We start from the raw sequence: 23,022 nt of genomic DNA, 5'->3' as shown, positions 1-23,022 counted from the left end.
ATATGATTAGTCTTTTTAGGCAAACATCCACTTGATCTATCTTCCTAGTCCATTAACCAGACTTTTCAAAAATCGAACCTGAAGATTCCCTAATGGATAAGATTCTTCCCTTGGGGATTTGGGTTTTGTTTGTGCTCACTTTTCCCTCTACTTGTTTGGAAGTCACACAATCAATGTTTTCACAAGAGGCCTGTCAAAAGATAAATCCTAATCTATTACTGTTGAGGTTTGACAGGAAGAAAGCCTGGTTGCAGTGGGATAGCTTCCAGGGCTGCTTTTTGGCTCTGACCTTGCTGCTTGCACCTCCTGCAGAATCACTGATACTCATTTCCCCAGAGGTGCTCACAATGTGTGTCCTGGTTACTGGGAGCAATTCAGCTGTCTCTTCTGTAGCTTAAGAGGCTCTAAAGTCAGTGCCAGTGACTCACACCTGTAATCCTAGCTACTCAGGAGGCTCAAATCTGAGGATTGCAGTTTGAGGGCAGCCCAAACAGACAAAGCTGAGAGATTCTTATCTCTAATTAACCACCCAAAAGTGAAAGTGGAGCTGTGGCTCAAGTGTCAGAGTACTAGTCTTGAGCAAAATAAGCTCAGTAACAGTGTCAAGGCGCTGAGTTCAAGCCCCAGACTATATGCACATAGGCACACAGACAAACACACATATTCACACAAAGGTTAAGCTCTAAAATGAAGCTAACAAGCATGCTATTTTACCATCTTGTCCAAATTGATCTTAGATCCTGATGGTATGGGCATTAGTTATCTAAAAATCACTCAATATAAAGATATATCTGAAAATCTAAGATTCGTTGAAGAGTCTCTTTAGTAACTTTTGTTTGCATTTTTTATAAAATAAACACAATCCAGAATGTCTTTCTTGTTGTTCTGGTGCACCTGATACAATTTTTGTATGTTATGTCCTATGTTATGTCCTGATACTGGGGCTTAAACTCAGGTCCTAGGCACTTTGTCTTAGCTTTTTTGCTAAGTGTTCTACCACTTTAGCTACAGTTCCACTTTGGGCAGATTTATTGGAGTCTTATGGGCTTTCCTACCCAGGTAGGCTTTGAACCATAATCTTCAGATCTAAGTCTCCTGATTAGGTAGCATCTCAGGTGTGAGCCATTGGCACCTTGATGTCTAATACAATTTGACTCAGATGGTTACACTACACAAACTTTGCTGAATCTTTAATTTTTATTTTAGGTTATAGGCATTACAATAGTAAATGCTAGACAAATTTGAATGTTGAAGTTTGCTGATTTTACTATTAAAGTTCTTCCTTGGGTCCCCACTCCAAATTTATTTTTTGCCTGTTTTTTTTTGCCTTCTCTATTATGTGGAAACGTTGTTGTATAACCAGAAATTAATCTATTACATAGATAATTCCTTAATCTTCCTTTTTAATTTATGCTCTTTTCTGCTGGAATAAAAACAGTACATTGTCCTAATCTGTTTATAACTGGGGAATGTTGAAACAGCAGTACCCTCAATGCCTTGTATAATCCATAGTCATCAGACATGTTTAAATAAATGCACCTTAAGATTGTGTTGATTATAAGATTAACTCAGATGCTTCTTAATTCTTCCTCTGTTCTTTCCTATTTTGCTTTTGACCTCAGGGGAAAAGCATAGGGCTTTTTCATGCTTTTAGCATGCACTGGATCAGTTAAGATTAAAATACAAAATTCTATTAGCTAATTATTTTTGTAGTCTTCTTTTTTAGAAGACTATATATTAGCATAAAAGATTAAATGGTCTTTTCCAGTTAATATTTACATTGTCATTTGTTCTGAGTAATGCAAATGCCTTTTGTTCCCATCACCTAGTCCAGCAGAAGAACTGTATTTCGGAAGTACAGATTCTGGAGAGAAGAAAACCTTAATAGTGCTAACAAATGTAACTAAAAATACAGTGGCATTTAAGGTAAATAAATATCTTCACAATATACTAAAATATGGGACGTGATTTGGGATATAACCTAATTGAAAGGTTTATTGAACAATGAATGATGTTTTATGGTGATTGAACTTTACATAGTGTTTTTATTTGTGTGGTTTTGAGGCATGTCATATTGCCTTCTAGTTCTACTTATAGTTCTAAGTGGCAGAGCTCATCTGAAATTTTTCTGGGATCTGTATCTCAGTCTATATGCACACTACTGGACTACTGTTCAGATTCATTCTGGAATTTACTGTTTGCTGCAAATAAATGCTGAAGAAATTCACTGTTCATTATGTGAATAATTCAATTCACAACAGTGAAAATACATTTCTCTTGCCTGTGCAGTAGGCTGTGGAGTATAGTTTATTTTATCAGTAACATGATGCTGGGTATTATGTGTAAATGTAGCAGCAGGTGGGCATGGTAACTTGCTTCTGCAGTTCCAGCTATGAGAGCAGACACAGAAGGATCACAAGTTTTACAACAGCTTGGGCAGACGTAGTGGTAGAGTACTTGCCCAGCATGTACAAAGTCTTGGATTCAATCCCCAGTACCTCAAAAAAAAAAGTAACAAGACTGAGTCTACTACCATCTATATACACAGTAGGTATTCCTTTCCTTAATCTAATAGTTTTATAGATATAGTTACTAGAATGTTCTGGATGTGCTTTGATAAGTGCACTGTTTTGTGAATTTGCATCATTATATTCTGACTACTAGCAGCAGGATAAGTATTTAGTAGATTGGTTCATTTTTATGGTTTGAGAAGAGGGCTAAGTGACAATAGTACTTATGAAAGAAGTAAAAGCCGCTTTTGAAAAGTATGTCTTAAGCCATCTACCTACCATCCAGGTGGGTACCGTACAGATTGTTAAGGGAATACTGTTTCTGAACAGGTGAGAACAACTGCTCCTGAAAAATACAGAGTCAAGCCAAGCAACAGCAGCTGTGATCCTGGTGCATCCGTCGATATAGTTCTGTCTCCACATGGGGGTGAGTGTCCCAGGGTGAGCTCAGTGAGTGTGCAAGGGAGTAGGGACCCAGATGCTGTCGCTGTGTCTGCAGAGATTTGGGGCTAAACTTTAGAAATCAGCAGAGTGGTGTATGTACGGTTAATCCTAGTATGCATAAGTCTTTTTTGAGGATAATAAGTTTTGGGAGCAAGTCACTTTGCCTCACTCTGGACATCTTTCTCACACACGAAAGAAGATGCTCCCAGCACTAAAATGTCATTGTTTTTCATGAGTGAAGTTGTTTAAACTGACCCCAATTGAAATTAAATTTCAAAGCACCCAAATTTCTCATGCTCAGGACTTTCTCAGTGTTTGATGTAACTCCTTGTCCTTAGCTTTTTTTTAATTAAAATTGTATTATAGAATAATGCCTTAAGCCAAATACCCAGCCTGTTGTTATGACTCCTATTTCTATGTTCAATTATCCTTTTGGCTTGTAGGCTTAACCGTTTCTGCCCAAGACCGATTTCTGATCATGGCTGCGGAAATGGAGCAGCCCTCTGGCACTGGGCCAGCAGAATTGACTCAATTCTGGAAAGAGGTTCCCAGAAACAAAGTGGTAGAGCATAGGTAAGCATTTTCTACTCCCAGGTCTTGAGTGTGGTGGAAGCACCTTCATGGACAAGGTGCTATCTCTTCCTTCTCTCCTGACAGAATCTGAGGATGTTCAGGTCAGTGATGTGGAGCTGCTTAGGGGCTCATTGTAGGAAGGTTCACCTCTGTGAGCAGAATGTTTGTTACAGTACTGATGGGAAGAGTGAAACTGTGGACAGAAAGAACTCGAATGGCCACTAGTAAAGTAGTTAATCCATCGGAATATGTTCCTACAAAAGGCTACTCTGCTGCCATTCAAAAAAATACACAAGTATATGTTCTGACATGAGGAGTTATATCTGTGATCTATTATTAGAAAGTAAATAAATGACAGAAAAATATGGATTGTGTTCTATTTATGAGGAATGTGTAGATATATTCGAGAGTGTGTACATGTGTGGAAACAGAAAATCTGCACTGGAGATATGGCTGGTTGGGGAGGCTCAACCCCCACCATACCTAGCCTATCTTTTATTTTTATTTTTATGTGTTAATGATTTGGGGGGGGGGGTGTTCACTGTTTTTAATCATAGGGCTTGCTTGAATGCAGGCCTGGTGTTGTCCCTAAGCTCTTTTGCTCAAGACTAGCACTCTACCACTTGAGCCACAATGCTACTTCCATTTTTCTGGTGGTTAATTGAAGATAAGAGGCTCATGGACTTTCTTGCCTGAGGCTGACTTTGAACTATGATCCTCAGATCTCAGCCTCCAGAGTAGTTAGGATTACTAGCGTCAGCCACCAGCACCCAGCTTTTTGTTCACCTCTGTGTGTGTTTTGGTTTGTTTTGCCGAAGGCATGGCTATTTAAAACATTTCTAAAGGTTAAGAAACATTAATATAGAGGTATTCAAGATTAATGTGAAGTTCTTTAGAAACAGATTTTCAAAACGAGGAAGTCTTGTTACATAGGAATTTCATTATTTTCTTTACTTTATGTTTAATTAGTTACAAATGGCTTGCTTTTCTATAACTGTCAAGAGGGGATCACTGTTGTTTCCTAGAAAGTGGAAGGGAAATCTGGTGGTTTGGTACTGAATGCCCAAGTAAAGCACCATCTAGAAAGGGTGGCTGCCTTCAAATTTAAGATATTTTGATAATTTCTACTCAATCCCATAAAAAGAAGTTTCTTGTTGAATCGCCAGGATTGTTGAGTATTATCAAAAATCTCTTCTTCATGCATCCATCATGAAGCTAAAGGAGAGTGGGGTATGTAGCCCTAGATTATCCCCAGTACTACAAAATAAATGAAGATAAAAGAGGAGTAGATAGCACTGAGCTGCTATCTCACTTAACTTGAACCTAGGGAGAGCAACGTGCTCATTTTTCTTTTGGACTTTGTATTGTCTTTCCATAAGAAAAATCAGTAAAGATTTAAAGAAAATATGTTTCTCTTGGATTTTCATAGGTTAAGATGTCATATTGTTGAGAGCAATAAACCAAACACTCTTACATTAAAAGACAATGCTTTTAATATGTCAGATAAAACCAGTGAAGATCTGCATCTGCAGGTAAGTGTCCTTTCTTCCTAACTAAAGCCAGTTGTTACTACTAATCAATACTAGAAGTTCAATTTTTTTTCACCAACATGGGGGAAAACCTTTGGCATAGACACAACAAAAATAAATGCTCTCATTTCTGAAGAAAAGCCAAAATCAGAAAGGTAAACAGTAGGTTACTTTTGGCAATCTATCCTTTTAAAATCTCTGACCATTTTAGATTGCAATAGGGATCAAATAGCAAAGCATGAGGTGCTTTGGCAAGTTTCAAAGAAATCCATCTTGCAAGAAAGAGTACCAAGCTGTATATTTACATTTGATGGGGGCTGGGCAATGTAGCTCAGTGGTAGAGTCTTTGCCTAACGTAGCAAAACCCTAGGTTTGATCCCCAGCATCAGAAAAAAAGAAAGTGATCACAATGGAAAGACCAGTGGTATTAGTTCTTAGGGTTAGGGTTTCTATACCTCCAGGAAGTGATTTCTCTGCTCCTGTCTCACTAGAAAATTGGACCTATGGAAACAAGAGTAGGCACAGACACATCTGTCCAGAAACAAACGAGTGCCTCCCTGCATTTGTAGCCCCCAGCTTTTCAGGTCAGATGGGCCCCATCTCTTCAATGTTTGAATTTCTAATCATCCTATTCGTCATTCCCAGGATTAGTGCTTGTTTTATTAATATAAATCTCTTATTCCATTTTCCACCTCTTCAGCTCAATCGTGTACTAGAAAGCAATAGAAAACTTGAAGATCAAGTTCAGCGTTGTATTTGGTTCCAGCAGCTGCTACTCGCCTTGACTCTGCTCTTGCTTGCTTTTGCTGTTTCTTTCTTTTATTCATTGAACAGCTAAGGATGTGATGCCTGGTCAGAAACTTGGCTTCTTCATTCATTATTTGGAAAAAGTAACAGATTCCAAATTTCCCATCCAAGCTACTAATAATATTGTACATCTGCTCTTTCTAAAAGAAAAAGTGCAGCACGTAGATGGGAATAACACATACTTCTCTTGAAAATAAATTGTTTGAATAAAGAAATGTTGGAGAGAATGACAATTTCTAGACAGGAGAGTAAGTAAAACTGTATGAATTGTGTAAATTACTAGTTTAGTTTTAATTTATTTCCCCTATGATTTGAAGACTTTAAAAGCTTAAGTTTAATCATGTAAGTTCTTTAGCTGAACTGAAATGTACAAGTAACATGCTTTGTTGCAGCCAAAAAAAATAGGTCATCTGCTTTTTTTATGACAGAATTAACATAGCTGAGCCGACTTACTAGCTTTTCTATATGATGTATATAAAGGAACATGTATATTAGAAAGAAAAGAAAACTACTTAGAGTAATTTATGTAATCATGACTTTGTATTTTGAGAATTCCTTCCAGATGATACTCAATATTCTTTTGGAATGTAAACCTATTTAATGCCAAACCACTTTAGCCTTTGTTTCTCAGTGTTCCTGAATAGCCTGCCTCTTAATTAATCCTGGGCTTTTTAACGAACACTCTTTTAACTTCAGTAGAATGTAGGAAGCAAAGCATGGTTGGATTTTTTTAATTATGTTAGAAAATGGCCTCAGTGAAAGTTTCTCCAAACCATTTTCCTTTCCCACTAAGTCTATGCAGTTTTGCGTTGTCCTCTATGGCTGGACACTGTTCCTTCTATGTAACTTACTATAAAGGCCTAATTCTCCATTCTTCCATCTTCACCTTCATCCAGAGAAGGAGAGTCTCTTTGTGGCTCAGAGATTGCACCGTCTTCACCCTCATTTCTAAATGCAAGGCATTAAACAACATTTTTGAAAAGCCATTTTTTGTGCCAGTACTGAGGCTTGAACTCAGGGTCTGGGCGCTGTCCCTTAGCTTTTTTGCTCAAGGCTGTCGCTCTACCACTTGAGCCACATCTCCACTTCCAGATTTTTGCTGGCTTATTGGAGATAAGAGTCACATGAACTTTTCTGCCCAAGCTTGGCTTTAAAACATAATCCTCAAATCTCAACTTCCTGAGTAGCTAGGATTAAAGCCATCAGCTACTGGTACCTGGCTTGAAAAGTCCACTGTTTTAGATGCTAAGCAGTATAATTAATTTGTGGTGCAGAATTTCCCTTGTTAATATCTGCCTTGAGAAGGAAACATAAAATGCTGGAATTTCTGTAAGGCCAAAAAGGAAAGAAACAACAACAACAAAAAAAAACAACCATAGGCGCTTGAGTGTTAGCTCTGTGCTTAGAGAATAGAAACTAGAGCTTGGGGTGGACTTTAAAACCTTCAGAGCAAATGGGCTTACTTGATGCTCTGCCTTTGGTATAATAATACCTATCTGGAATGGTCCCTAAATTCTTAAAAAAGATAGACCTTGCAGAAGCAGAGGCTAATGAAGTTTGTTTTGTTTGTTTGTTTTCATTATTATGACTGCTTTCAGTCCCTTTTGGCTCATATGTATATCTACATTTTATGCAAGAAAAAATAGTCTGCCTGTATAATAAATGTTAAGTTCTGATTGAATCATGTTTGGAGATTTATTATTATTAGGAGCTTAAGTGTAGGCTTTCATCTTGAAGAATTTGATTCCATAACTGAGTTGTAAAGAATAATCGAATGGAGTCCTTGAAGACTGGCCTAGGAAATAAAACCTTAAAAGGACACTGGCATGATCCTTTGTCTTAGTGTAGTTTGTTTTTGTTTGTTTGTGTGTTTTTTCTAGTTGTCAGCTCCAAACATGAAACAGAAGGCCAGTCCACCCTAAGTACTGAGCATAGCATCCCGTGAAGATGCATGGCTTCCCCCTTACATGGTGGATTTGGGGCCTTAATATAATTAGCCCAAAGCACTCATATGTGCTTTTCATTCCTTAGCAAATAAGTGAGAAATTAATAAGCCAAGATTGGAAATGTCTTGTCCGCACAGTGTCCCTTTAATGTTTTATCTGAAGATGACATTAGCTCACTAAAATATCTTTGCTTGATATCTTGTCAATTGAATTTTAGTAATGTACCTTGTTAATGTTTGTGTGTCTTTTAAATGTGACTAACCAGAAGTACTGAAAATTAACTATAAAATCAAAAGCATCTGAACTTTTGGACTTGTCTTGATTAGTAATAGATATTTATATTTAATTTTATACTGTCTTCATTTGGTTTATTTAGTCACATTTGCATGATTATTACTTTGGTACCTTGAGCAATCATTTTATTTTTAGTCATGTCTTTACTTTATTCATGACCAAATTACCAAGGACTTTTGTTTAGATTTAGATTTTTGGTTTCACTTGAGGAATGAAAATTAATGTATTTTCCATGGAAACATTAATGAATACCATTAGCTTAATCTGCAAGTAGCCTAAGATACAATTACTGGTAAACTTAGCCTCAAATTTCATATCATAACTGTTTTATATCTTACCACTAATTTTGACTGGATTTAATAGCACTTTATTGTACGATTATAAAAGATATATTCCTAGAAATGTTGCCAGTGTAATTTCTCTAATGTTCTGGTGCTTTTCATATATTTTCAGTATTTTTATTACTATATTGGTATTTTCTTTGTATAAATTGATCAACAAAACATGTTTTCTATTTTAATATGTTTTAGAAAAATAATTACATTTATGAAATAAATATCATCAGGATTAAAAGAAAAACCCTCTGGTCTCTAATTGATGAAGCATTTTAAAGAAATCAATGCTCAGACTCTGACCTTTTAAAGATCGTAGTAATTCCTTTCAGACCTGCTTTGCATTTTTATAAGGACAGTGCTTCAGTCTTCCAGACAAGCAGTTCCTATGTCAGGTGAGCCAGTCCTTTAATGTGTCCCATTTCTCTTTGTTCCTGTGTGAAGTCTGGCAGCTGTTTCAGGCTTTTCCTGTCTTGGGCTTCATTGTTGAACCCATCCCTGAGTCTGAATTACCCATGGACACACACCAGCCTTCCCTTTACACACCTTCCTGCCTGATGGAAGAAGCATCCTGCTGCCTGCCAGGCATATGGAAGAGGGGAGAACAGCACTGAAAGTTCCCAAATTAAGTGTATGGGCCCAGCCTAGGACATGAAGATTTCTGGGGGAGGGGTTCAGGGCCGCCAATCTTGGTGAGAGAAGATGCCTTCAGGATCATTATTACGTTGGTCCCATAAGCAATGGGAAACAATGTTCTAAAAGCCTCCTCTCTGTAAAAATTGAATAGGACAGAACCTTCTACACTGAAAAACAAAGAGTAGAAGAGTACAAACTTATAGGGTGGTAAAGAAACCAATCCATGTGATAATACCAAAATTGATTTATAAAAAACATTAGTATACAAGGTACCACATTTGCATGGGAATGATGTTTCCTAAAGGACAATTGTAAAGACCAAGTTCTTCTAGGGGACATCTCTGCTAGGAAAGGATTGATTACAGGATCTTCAGGTCCTTTTTCCTTTAAAATGTCACCATCAAATCTGCTTCCTCAAATGTGAACTATCAGACTCCAGAAGCGTGGGACTGCCCCCGTCTCCCTGATCCAAAGGGACAGACTGAAAATCTCTCCCATTTATTCTGAGAATGGTGGTTGGGGAGAGGGATCTGAATCCTACTTGCCTCTGCCTCTTACTACCTGGGTGACTTGCGAAAGTTAAGGCTTGTCAGCCTATTTCCCCTCTCAGTACCGAATAACTGTGAAGATCATCACTGGCCTCTTCCTACTGATTTTTGTCTTCACTACCTTCCATCCCAGCTTCCCAGAATTTGTGACACTTGATCTTACTCAACATTTCACCACATTCAAAACCAAATTATCAGTTCTCTAGTCTCTCCCACACTTCGTTTTCCTGCCTCTGTGTTCTTGGCACCTCAGGAAAATCTCATCAGATCTTTTATGACTCTGATCTTAATTTTATCCTTGTGTTCAATAAAAATGACTTTTCTGTAATGTCCAGTCTCATAACTTATCTACTCTACTATTGTCTTACGATAAGGAATAAACGGTTATTTCTGTACATGTTAAAATATTGAAGATAAGCCGGGTCCTGGTGGCTCAAGTTCCTAATGCTAGCTACTCGGGAGGCTGAGATCTAAGGATCATGGTTCAAAGCCAGACTGGGCAGAAAAGTCCACGAGACTCTTATCTCTAATTACCCACCAAAAAGCTGGAAATGGAATGTGGCTCAAGTGGTAGAGCACTAACCTTCAGAATAAAGCTAGGGACAACACCCAGGTCCTGAGTTCAAGCCACAAGACCAGCACAGAAAAGGAAAAATGTGGAAGATAATTAGTTTCACTTGCAAGAGTATAGAATTTCTCCCTCTCCCTTTAAGATACATGGACATCATTGAATCATTCTAGAGCGAGAATTTTATCCTTGAAATAGTAGTTTTCCAAACTCCTTTGCCCTCAGCAATCTGTGGATATAAAAACCCTCATTTGTTTTTTTACAGATAAGGAAAACAAGGGTCCCAGAGGTAATTTTTTTCCAAAGACTGTGAGCTGTCAATTTTAAGAGTCAAGATTTAATTTAGCCTGCTAAGTGCTGATGACTCACACTAGCAATCCTAGCTACTCTGGAGACAGATCCGAGGGTGTGGATTCAAAACCAGCCCAGAAAGGAAAGTGAGACTCTTACCTCCAATTAACCACCAGAAAACCAGAAGTGGAGCTGTGGCTCAAAGTGGTAGAGTGCTAGCCTTGTGCAAACAAAGCTCAGAGACAGTGCCCAGGCCCTGAGTTCAAGCCCTACAGCTAAACAAAACAACAGCAAAAAAATAGATAGATAGAGAGATAGCTGTTTTTTCCTAATCTCTTGACCCAACAGACCAAGATAAAAAGAAATCAAATTGGAGTCACACTAAAATTTCATCTCATTAAGCCAAAACAAAGTTTTTCTTTCATACCTGGAAAATTAAGATTAGTGTTATCAGCCACATTTTCCAAACTGACCAAATAGCAATGATGTTTCCATTGCTTTTTAAACTTTTTTCTTTATTGTCAAAGTGAAGTACAGAGGGGTTACAGTTTCATATGTAAGGCAATGAGTACATTTCTCATTCAACTTGTTACCTCCTCCCTCATTTTCCCCCTGCCCCCTCTCTATTTCCCTCTCCCCGCAGTGGGTTGTACAGTTGGTGTACAGCATAGTTTTGTAAGTATCACTGTTGTATTGGTTTGTCTTTTTATCCTTTGTCTCTCGATTTTGGTATTCCTTTTCAAGAAGTAATCTGAAATGACTTGTTGTTAACTAACCAGTTATTTCCCAACTGTTCTCTGTCACTCCCCTCTACCAAGAAGATAACTAAAATGACCATTTTAGTTGGGCCCACAACTTACCTGTAGTATGAGTTATTTGGGAGGCTACTGCAGAAGACAACTAGCTTAGGCAATGTAGGAAGACTGTCTCCAAAACGATTCTTTTTAATTAATGACCATTCAGCTTTCTGTATTTATTTTTGCTTTCTTCAATCCCTTCTTTGTCTACAAAACCAAACTCCTGAAAGAGAGGGGGGGAAGAGGAGAGAGAGGAGAAAGCTAGCGCAGGCTGTGGTACAGAATGGAAGGTGAGAAAGAATGCAGGAGCCAACAGGATCTGCCCATGGATGGGACCGACTGTCTCCCCGGTAAGGGGTGTAAGTGTAAGGGTAAATGGAGAGTGTACCGACAGGACCTCAGCACCTAGCATGGAACCGTGGAGTTCCTGCAGCCGAACCTGCAACTCTGGGATCAGTAGTCAGTCCAGAACACAAATGTCCTGGGCTAAGTTCTGAAGCAAGGGATTGTCATGGCCCCAGAAAACAATACAGAGTATGTGGGAATCCACCTTGTCCTGCAGGTGTGCCTGACTTCAGAGATGGGCAATGTTAGGCCTATAATTTTAAAACTTCACACCCAAAGCAAGACCTTCTGTGGCAAGCTGTCATGGATGAAGAAAAACCATGTACTTTGTTTTGTTCTCTTGGAAAGGAACAGTCTTTTCTTCTGTCAGAAAAAGTGATGGATGGAACTTCTTGTGGATATCTGGGATTAGATGTGTGTGCAAATGACAGGTGCCAGGTAAGATACTTCAAAAGGAAGTATCTCAGGTAGAGCGAGGATACTGAGGCTATTGAAAAGCTTTGTAGTCTAGTGGAAAGATTTATAATGAGGTTCAAAAGATGTCTTTTATCTTGCAAGCTATGTCCTTTGTCATGCAGAAGCTCTGCTGTTTGATGCAGTCGCGTTTGTCCAATTTTTCTTTGATTTGTTGCGTTTCTGGGCCTTTATTAAGAAAGATTCAACCTGTGCCAAGGAGCCCAAGTGTTTCTCCTGTTCCTTCCTACAATGTTTTCACGCTATCTGCTTTTACCTTGAGGTCTTTGATCCATTTGGAATTGATTCTGGTGCAGGGTGATATATAAGGATTTAGCTTTAGTTTGTTACAGGTGTTTAACCAATTTTGCCAGCACCATTTGTTAAAGAGGCTCTGTTCCATCTCAGCTTTTAGCTCCCTTCTCAAAGATTATGTGGCCATAGGTCTGAGGACTCATTTCTGGGTCTTCAGTTCTATTCCATTGGTTCTCAAGCATGTTCTTGTGCCGATACCAAGTGGTTCTTATTACCATAACTTTCTAATAGAGTTTGAAGTTTGCTATTGATATTTCTTCCCGCTAAGGATTATTTTAGCTATTCTGGGTGTTTTATTGTTCCATATGAATTTTTGGATTGCTTCTTCTAGTTCATTAAATAATGGTGTTGGGATATTGATGGGTATTGCCCTCAGATTGGGAGAAGGTCTTCACTGGTCATTCAGCAGACAAGGGCCTCATATCTCAAATATTCTTAGAACTTAAAAAATTGAATTACCCAAAAACAAATCCTCAAACAACTGCCCCCTTAATAAATGGATTATAGACTTAAAAATAGACTTCCCTGAAGAGGAAATGAGAATGGCCAAGAATCACATGAACAAGTGTTCTACATCACTGGCCATAAAAAGAATGCAAATCAAAGCAACACTGAGATTCCACCTCACCCCAATAAGAATGTCCATTAATAAGAAAACTAACAACAGCAGATGCTGGATGTGGCCAAAAGGGAACCCTACTACACTGTTGGTATGAGTGTAAATTTGTTCAAGCACTCTGGAAAGCAGTGTGGCAGTTCCTCAAAAGACTAAGCATAGAGCTGCCCTATGACCCAGCAACTCCACTTTGGGGCATCTACCCAAAGGATTACAAGCAAGACCACACTAAAGCTACCAGCACAACTATGTTCACTGCAGCACAATTTACCACAGCTAAAATATGGAACCAACCCAGATGCCCCTCAGTAGAGGAACAGATCGAGAAAATGTGGTACATATACGCAATGGAATTCTATGCTTCTATCAGAAAAAAAAATTATATTGCCCCATTTTTAGGAAATGGAAAGACTTGGAAAAAATCATACTAAGTGAAGTGAGCCAGACCCAAAAAACACATAGACTATGGTTTTCCTCATTGGTAATCATTAGTTTGTGTCTAGGATAGTCTTAGCAGATGATCACAAAAGCTCAATAGCTTCTGTACATATGATCACACAAGATGAAGCTAAGCGAAAAGAACTACAAGTTATGGAAATAAGTGGTTAATCGTTGTTTTCAATGTGCTTTGTGAAATTATTTCTTTATTCTTTTGTTTATCTTCCCTATGGTTTAGTCCCTGTTATCGCTGTATTTGATTTTGATACCCTGGGTATTGTATATATGTTTATCTCAAATAGGGACAGGTAGGGGAGCATCAAAATGGTGAGACAAAGAGTAAAAGGTGAACCAGTACAAAAGCAGTACTTACAAAACTACATACTGTAAACCAACTGTCCATCTTGGGGGGAAGGGTGGGAATATTGGTGAAGGGAAGGTGGAAGAAAAATGAGGGAGGAGGTAAGAAGTTTGATAAGAAATGTACTCACTGCCTTGCATATGAAACTGTAACCCCTGTGTACATCACTTTGACAATAAGTAAATAAATAAATAATGCAAAACCAAACTCCTTTGCTGAGATTACCAGACCATTTTTTCCATTTTGTGGAATAAAGTGTTGTTTGATACTAGAATAAAAATAAAAGCAAGCCAATTAAGATCATTTAATTAATTTAAATTATACTTTTGTCCCTTGACATGTAGAGTTTCCTTTACAACTACCATATTTTTGGACTAAGTATTTTGAGAATACACTTTGGAGAACATTGTTTGGAGGATGTAATATGAATAGAAGGTCCACAGGCGCCTGCAAGCCCAGACAGCATCCAGAATGGAAATCAGAGTTGAAAGTGAAGTCCAAAGTTAAAATTTCATAACATGCTGGGCACCTGTGGCTCACACCTGTAATTCTAGTTATTCAGGAGGCTGAGATCTGAGGATCGCAGTTCGAAGCCAGCCTGGGCAGAAAAGTCCCCATGAAACTATCATCTCTAATTAACCACTCAAAAACTGGATGTGGTGCTGTGGCTCTAGTGGTAGAGCATTAGCCTCGAGCACAAAGAGGCTTCAGGGACAGCACTCCAGCCCTGAGTTTAAGCCCCATAACTGACAAAACTAAAAAACTTCCATGACACTTATAAGTAATGGAAGAGAGGTTCACAACTATATCCAAGCATAGCTGTGTATATTATCACTAGATTATATTTGTAAAATTAATTAAATATGACAAAGTATGTATTTTCACTAAAAGCCACATGGAATCTCAAAGACCTTTCTGTGGATTCTCATTTCTCTGTTTCATTTTACCCTCTACCATAGTTTTTACTTTAGTCATGGCCAAATTGTACTGTATAGTTCTTTCTTCCTTCTTATCTAGATGAGTTAAATATACAAAATGTGCTTAAAATTCATCGAGATGGAAGGTTGTCACCAAATTCAACTACTATTGTTCTCTGTTCACTGCTCTGAAAGACTTTAACCAATCCACACAGCACTTGGGGCCCAAGCTCTGGCCATTAGACAGTTATTATCTGTAGGAAACTTACCTATCATTCATTGTTTAGCTTTCCTACATCACTCAAACACAAAGTCTAGTGGACTTTGGGGGCATTATAAGAATCCTAATTTAGAGAACTTCAATGCAGATACTAAAGTATGCAAATAATTCTTCTTTGTAGTTAATGGTATTTTCTAAGTGCTGGCAGACTTAGATGTAACTGCTTGGAATCCTTTCATGTCAGCTTCCCTCTCAATCTATTCATGATAATTCTTTCCTGAGTCTTCTTTCCATCTTGATGTTTGTCTGAAGACAGAAATTCTGCTGGCTACTTTACTTCATTCAAGTAGTATTTTCTTCATCACTTACATCTTTGAATTTCATTCATTCTAGCACCGCTCTTTGGCTAATTGTTCCTATTAACCTTTCTGTTCTATGTCTTAAAATCAATATACCTTTTTGTTAAAGGCTTGGGGAAAGAAATGTCTGTAAGGATCCTATATAAAAATGAATTTTACTTACCCCAGGCTCTTCCTGCTACTTATTGAATCTAATGTTCCTTAACTCAATTATAGGTGAAATTTCCACATGTCTTTTCTTGTCCACAGGACTCATTATTCAATATTGTATTTTCCTGCCCTCCAGTAAACCACATGCATAATAGGATTATATTGTTTGTTAGGCAGTCCCTAAGCAAACATAGCTTGAATCAAATGGACTGAAAGTTCAAAGTTTTTTAGTTCCAAAAAAGTATGAAGGATAGAAAAATGCTTTGTTGTCCCTTAGCAATAAGCTTGGAAAAGCCAATCACTCATCATATATAAAGAGAAGCATCACTTTTTAAGCAGGGCCAGGTAACCTTGGAGAAAGATCAATAAGGAGTCCTTGAACCTTTTGAAAGAAATCATTGAAAGAAGAGCTAGAGTGTGACTAAGAAGGGCTGAATTTGGGCCCTAAATCCTGTATTTCTAACACTCCAGAAATTTAGGGGAGGAGGGAAGGTGGGGAAAAAATGAGGGAGAAGGTAACAAGTTTGACAAGAAATGTACTCACTGCCTTAAGTATGTAACTGTAACCTCTCTGTACATCATCTTGACAATAAAATTAAATTAAGAAAAAGAAATACTGATCTCACAATGCTTCATTCATGCTTTGAGGAGGAAGACTTCAGAAATGTCACAAAAGACCCAATCTCAGGCTCATCCATGGTCTACTGACACAGAATCTGTATGTTCACAATGTCACTGGATCCGTAGGTCATTTATATAGTAAGCTCTGAAAAATCCTTCCTACTTTTCTCTCAAAAGTCTTTTATGTTAAGGGCCTCTCATTGTATTGGATTTTTAAACATTCCTTTGGCCACAACAGTGGGGATTAGAAACTTTGGCTAGCCAAATAGTTCATGGCCATTTAGAAGTGAGCTATGTTAAATATGTATGTTGTGTCAAACGAATAAAACATTTATTGAATGTCTTTTAGATGCTGGGTACTGTGATGGGCACAATGTTACAAAGAGAAATAAAATGTGGTCTCTAGCCGGATGCTGGTGGCTCACGCCTGTAATCTTAGCTACTCAGGAGGCTGAGATCTGAGGATCTTGGTTCAAAGCCAGCCCAGGCCAGAAAGTACATGAGACTCTTATCTCCAATGAACCACCAGAAAACTGGAAGTGGACAGAGCCTGGCGTTAATACTCCAGGACTGACAAAAAAGGTGGCCTCTGTCCTCAGAAAATCATAGAGGTAGGATGCAGGGATGGAGTGATCCTGGCCCATATTTAACAGACGAAATATTTTAGTCTAACAAGGGTGTTTGGGGACATTGCTGACATAAAATGAACTATTTTTGTTACCAGTCATCTTCACTTTATAGTCTGATAACTAGAAGATGGAATGTTTCACCTAGCCATGCCCCAGAAATGCACAGATTCCAGATGAGTTTGTTAGAGTAAGCAGCAAGCCAGCAGATGAGTGGGAAAGAATATGGGTCCCCCAACTCCCACATCTAAGACATTTCAAATATAACAAGTACCCCGAGTTTATGATTAACAAAAGTCTCCTACAGAAGTCCTACAACCAGCCAATATGTACAAACGCCCTGGCCATAAAAAAGAGTTACAAATAGACCAAAGAGTTCTCACCAACAAATTCCCCCTTCCCGTTATCAAACAAAGAACGTGAGCAGAGGTCATTTCCAATCAGTCAGGCTCCTCTCCTGCACTATCAGCCCCATTCTCTTCAGAGACACACTGTCACTGTTAATAAAAGTTTCTTTTCACAATAAAGCAAATATTGCATTCTGTAACACCGTCTCTTTCACTACTAGACTTCCTTTGCTAGCTTTTCCTTTTTTCCTATAGTGTTCTAATTTTAGACCCAGAGAACTGAGGTCATTACAACTCTATCATGCTCAAGGACCACTTCTAACAAGTAACAAGTGTACCATAACTAATCACTAGATAAACTTGGTGTGTCCAGACGAAATCATCTGATAGATAAGGACTCCCCATTAGTAGATACCACCAGGAAATTTAATTAGCAAATCCACAAGATTTGATCAGGTTATTTCTCCTTGTTGTGTCCCTGGGTGGGAATGAATGGCTGGAGTGTGAGCCAGCCATTAAGCCTTCCTTTCCGTTTACATACATGTGTCATGAAGACAGCTAGCTGATGATGGGCATGGTTTGGAGGGTAGACCCTTCAAAGGGGGAAGAATAAGCACACACAAAAGCTTCTTTGGAATATAACTCACCCTAGTCTAACAAATGCACCCGGGAAATGTAATAGCTAAAACAAAGCAAATGATGGATGAATGGAAATACAAATCTGTCAGGGAGAATAGTTTGAAACACTAATTGATTCATGACACATACCTGTACATACCACTGCACAAAGAGAACCTAACATGGTAAAAAAAAAATGAAGTATATACCTAACCTCTATTTTGTGGGGTTGTCCACTTGTTAGAACTAATTTAACCACTAGCACTGAATGGCCCTATTTTTACTCTCATTTGAAAAGCCGTTTGACATTCAGCTTTTTGAAATGAATTCAAATGTTTATCACTCCACTGAGAATTTGAAGATTTAATGTTTAATACCTGTGAGCAAACCAGCTTATTTCAGAGACCAATTATTCAACCTTCAGAGGCTCTCCAGAACACTTTTAAAAAAAGACAACTGAACAAGTACCATTCACAGCTTTCTGTGGTGTGAGTGTCAGTACTGGGAGCTTTAAACTCAGTGCCTGTGAGCTTTTTCCACTCAAACTTGATGCTCTACCACTTGAGCCATAGCTCAACTTCTGCCTTATTCTGTCTTGGAGATAAGAGTCTCTTTGATTTGTGTGGCTGAGCTGGCTTCTAACCATAATCAACAGATCTCAGCCTCCTGAGTAGCTAGGATTACAGGTGTGAGCCATGGTGCCCAGACATTCACAGCTTTTTTTTTTTTACACCTGAACCAATACGGTATACATTCTACTATATAGCATGATCCTTGCTTCCTGATCTCTCTCAGAAAGCCTCCGTATTGTGAGTATGTATCATGTAAGTGCTAATTAAATGGATTTTTCTTTGCTGGATCTGTGAAACCAACCCATTTCTTGCTTAGCTCCTTCAGATAAATAATAAGTTTCTTTTCATCTTTTTTTCAATGAAAAAAAAGGCTCCCTAATGTAGGTCTAGCTACCAGGCATCCCCAGGATGAGAAAGAAAGGCTGGGCTTCTAGATGAGAATTAGTACTAAAGAAATGTCAATGGATGGCAGATGGGAAAAGAAGAATTGCTTTGTTTGGCACAGCATCTCTCCCTGTCACTCTGAAGATGAGAAGCAAAGTGCAAGTTTTCTTTTTCTTTCTCTCTCTCTCTCTTTTTTTTTTTGGCCAGTCCTGGGCCTTGGGCTCAGGGCCTGAGCACTGTCCCTGGCTTCTTTTTGCTCAAGGCTAGCACTCTACCACTTGAGCACCAGTGCCACTTCTGGCCGTTTTCTGTATATGTGGTGCTGGGGAATTGAACCCAGGGCTTCATGTATACGAGACAAGCACTCTTGACACTAGGTCATATCCCCAACCCCATGCAAGTTTTCTTCTACAAATAGGTTCTACAAATAGCCCCTCAACAAAATCAGCAAATCTTCTGGGTTTTGCTGCCAATACAAAGATTCTTCTATTCCTTGTTACTAAATGACATAAATGCTGGGTTATACTAAGGGAGGGCTTGTGGCTTAAAATGTCCTTTAAGTAGGTGCTGGGACTCTTGGGACTATTATGCAGGAAATTTACTTTTAATTAGGAAATAGCAGACATTTGAAATATTCACATTGGCAAATCCAAGCACCTTTCATAAATCCTCAGAATGATTTTGCACTCAAAATGTTGCAAAGATCTCACAATGGCAAAAGAAATTATTGTGAAAAAATTAAGTGAAACAAAATAATATACATGTGTATATATATATATACATATATTTACTTGGAATGCACAAATGAAAACAAAATGTTCAGTCTCTCCAGAGAGATGGAAAAAAATGAAAACACACTAAATTAAGAGCAATTGTTTCTAACAATAGATTTCTTACCACTTTTTAAAAATCTTTTCTCACTTTTTAAATGAGCTTATGCTACCCTTAATTTTCATAATTTAAGTTTTAATAAAGACTTAAATGAAATATTTCAGAAAGGTGACTTTTCTTTGGTACTTTGAAGATATTTTCAAAACCAGCATCAAAGTTTAAAAGCCTGAGCTGATTTTGAACCACTCTCCTCAGAATCATTGAGTACAAATAAGTCAGGTAAACAGTACAGTGTGTTTCACATCTTAGATACGCTTTGTGTTTTTATGTTCCTTTTATGTTCATTCTGTTCTTTTCAAGTGAACGCCCAGGCCTTTCTCATCAAAGCTGAAAGCTCAAAACCTGAATATATTTCCTTGTTTAGTTAATGAACCACAAATGATGATAGGCCAAGTTTCACAAGAATTCTCTCACAGAAATCCATTTGTTAGGCCGTGATGTGAGCACTGCTGGAGATTTGAGGAATACTCTGCCTAGTCCAGCCAAAGCTCTGCCCTCTGTCTCAAATCCCCATCCTCACATTCGACAATCACTTAACCTTTTAATCTCCTTAATGTCTTATGAAAACATCAGTTTTCTCCCACAATACCTGGTATCTACTGCAAAGGAAAGTGACTTAGGATATCATTCATTTAGCAAACCTTCAATGCCTTAAACACCTTATAATGGTTATACATATACAATCAAAAATTCAGCACTTGTATGTCCTAAGAGCAGCATTTCTAGCCTCTGGTTCAAGTGCAGATTCTGATTTAGTGAGTATAAAATGAGATCTGAGATTCTCTATGTCCATGGGCTGCTGGACATTGGCACCATACCTCATGTTATAGTCTGTTTTCTGTTGCTATAACAGAATACTTGGGATTGGGTAAGTTATAAAGCAAAGGTGCTTATTTAGGTAATAGTTTTGAATATTGAAAATTCAAAGTTAAGCCCTATGTGGCATTAGAACCTGATAGAATATACAGAAGGGCTGGTGTGAAACAAGAGGGCTACCCTAGATTTAGAACAACACATTTTCATGGAAACTAATCCAGTCCCTAGACAAAGATATTATCAAACACACAAATATTGTATGGCTTTTTGTATGAAAACAATAACAAAAACCCTAAAAGATCATGTCATACCTTTTAACAAGAGAAAAATAAGGAGAAAGATGTTTATCTTTCTTAATGACCTCATTACTCAAATGGTTTCATCTCCAACACTATCACAGTACCAATCAATCAATTTTGCTTGGGACAAACCATATTTAAACCAAAGCATCTAGCATAACAAGAGCGGACAAGACCTGGATTCAGCCTCTACATTATTTCTCAACCTCATTTTATGAGGCTCTTACTCTCAGCTTAAGTCATATTTTATTCTTGGTTCCCTGAAGAGATGGTGGTGACTAAACTCCTGGATATCAACTAACTAGTCCTTCCTGCTTGAAATTCTCCCTCAATTAGCCTTCTCAGCTTCACCCCCTGGATGGTTACTCATTCACTGGATCTAAGCTGAGGTGTCACTTCTCCCAGGAAGATTTCTAGGTTGGCACTCACTCCCCTCTTGTGTAGATAGCATCTCTTGGTTACTGTTTGGATCCCTAGGGTTCAGCTCAATACCAGATACAAAATGAGTTGTTAAACAAATCCATGTTGAATTAACTAATTGATCAATGACTCAAAAACTGATGCAGTGCCCAGAAAACAAATACAGTGTCTTACTTGAAGACTGCATAGACAGCAGGATTGTGAATGACAGCTGTAAATATCATGTTTGCAGGCATTTACTCTTTTCAAAAATTATGACAGAATATGCCAACAAAATCATTACAGTTAACTTTCAATGTATAATGTGAAGGTGATAAAAACTTGATCATGATGTAAAAGTATGAAGGCTCAAGAATTTCTTACTATGCTACAAGTAGTAACATAGAATGCATTTTCTCTTTTCTTCTCACTCTTTCCTCTCTCTTTTCTCTCATATCTTTCTTCACATTTTCTCTCTCAATCATTTCCAAACTACTGCTACAGACAATTGGACTGCAGATTGTTCATTACCATGTGAAATAAATACAGAAATTGGGAATGTGTGCAAACTTTTTAAAATCAACTTTAAAGAGTAATTTTGTTACTCTATTTTAAAGTAACAAGACATCTTTAAATGAGTGAGTGTGTGTGTGTGTGTGTGTGTGTGTGTGTGTGTGTGTGTGTGTGTGTACTTTAGGTTAGTGTTAAAACTCAAAGCCTCATGCTTGCCAGGTCAATGCTCTACCACTTGAGCCACACTTTCAGCCCTTCTTGGTTTCATTATTTTTCAAATAGGTTCTCAGTTTTTCCCAGTCCAGCCTGAGCTATAATCCTGGTGCTTACATTTCCCAAGTAGCTGGGAAGACATCTGTGCACTATGATGCCCAGCTGGTTAGTGGTTGAGAAAGTGTTTATAAACTTTTCACCAAGCCTGGCCTCAAGCCAAAATTCTCCTGATCTCCGCCTCTTCAGTAACTAGGATTACAAGTATGAGTCACTGCGCCCTGCTCAATTGTTATTACATTGTGTTACATGAGGACTAGATTCACAATAAATTGTAAAAGTCTTTAAAAATGGACTTCTCTACTATTACTTTGAATGGCATTGCTCTAATTCTTCAAATCTGGATCAAAGCATGATGCTCAGATGAGACATGTGGCAATGTCTAGAAATATTTTTAACTTTTACATTTAAGAAGAGTACCGTCTGTTGGGTAAAGACCTGGGATACTGTTAAATCATCTATAATGCACAGGACATCTTCCCAATGAAGGAATGATCCAGCCTCAAATCTTTAGATTTATCCACATTTAGAATGTTAGCACATTCTAATACATTTTAAGTAGGGTAAAACACTCTATTTTCAGGCCAAATGCTTCATTCCTTTCTGTCTCTCCTCTTCCCTCTTTTCTTTCCTTAAGTTACAATGGCACATCTGCACAGAAGTCTTTTTTACTCTTTCTACCCACCTGTGTATCTCTCTGGGGAGCTGAAGTTCAAGGCAGATTAAATCACAAAATTTGGATCTGTCTTTCTGTTCAGCACTGGAGTGGGGAGACTTGGACTCCCCTTTCAGAAGAAAAAGGATAAGGATACTGAAGATAGTGATGCTGTCAATTTTCTTTATGAATTTTTGGAGGGCTTTGTGATCATATTCCAAGCATGAACTCCATCATGAGCCAACTTTTCCTAATGTGCTTCTTACATTTATCAGTTTTAATCAAAGTTCTGTTCACCCCAATCCCAAGCTTTTGCCTGTATATCACGTAATCATACATTCATTCATTAACTGTGCAGACATGAGTAACATGAACAGATTCCCTCAGAGGAGCTTGGTGCAAACAGGAAGACCCCTGACCAAAGGATCATTTTCCTGACTTAGAGAAGTAGCAAAATCTTCACAAAATGTGAGAATTTGATCTGGCCTTCCAAGCTCAGCAGGAAATCATCAAGCAGAAAATAGAGGACTGTCCAAGGTGATAAATCCTGTATCAAAGACTA

At 38.1% G+C, this 23,022-nt stretch overlaps 1 protein-coding gene across 4 annotated transcripts in view; it reads left to right on the top strand.

The window, feature by feature from the left end:
* Positions 1-6,936, top strand: part of Mospd2 (motile sperm domain containing 2) — a 37,283-nt gene extending 30,347 nt beyond the window's left edge. Inside the window, exons 11-16 of one of the 4 annotated variants that reach the window (XM_048335974.1) lie at positions 1,830-1,926; positions 2,841-2,937; positions 3,398-3,527; positions 4,957-5,059; positions 5,548-5,640; positions 5,757-5,889. In XM_048335974.1, coding sequence (XP_048191931.1) covers positions 1,830-1,926; positions 2,841-2,937; positions 3,398-3,527; positions 4,957-5,059; positions 5,548-5,625 — 505 coding nt within the window. In that variant the 3' untranslated portion in view covers positions 5,626-5,640; positions 5,757-5,889. The other 3 variants (XM_048335973.1, XM_048335975.1, XM_048335977.1) reach the window with 3 other exon arrangements.
* The last annotated feature ends 16,086 nt before the right edge of the window (positions 6,937-23,022 follow it).

Source organism: Perognathus longimembris, chromosome 28 (genome assembly GCF_023159225.1).
Source record: "Perognathus longimembris pacificus isolate PPM17 chromosome 28, ASM2315922v1, whole genome shotgun sequence".
Taxonomy (NCBI): Eukaryota; Metazoa; Chordata; class Mammalia; order Rodentia; family Heteromyidae; genus Perognathus; species Perognathus longimembris.
Note: the sequence above shows the minus strand (reverse complement) of the source record. Positions and strands in the feature narration are given on the sequence as shown.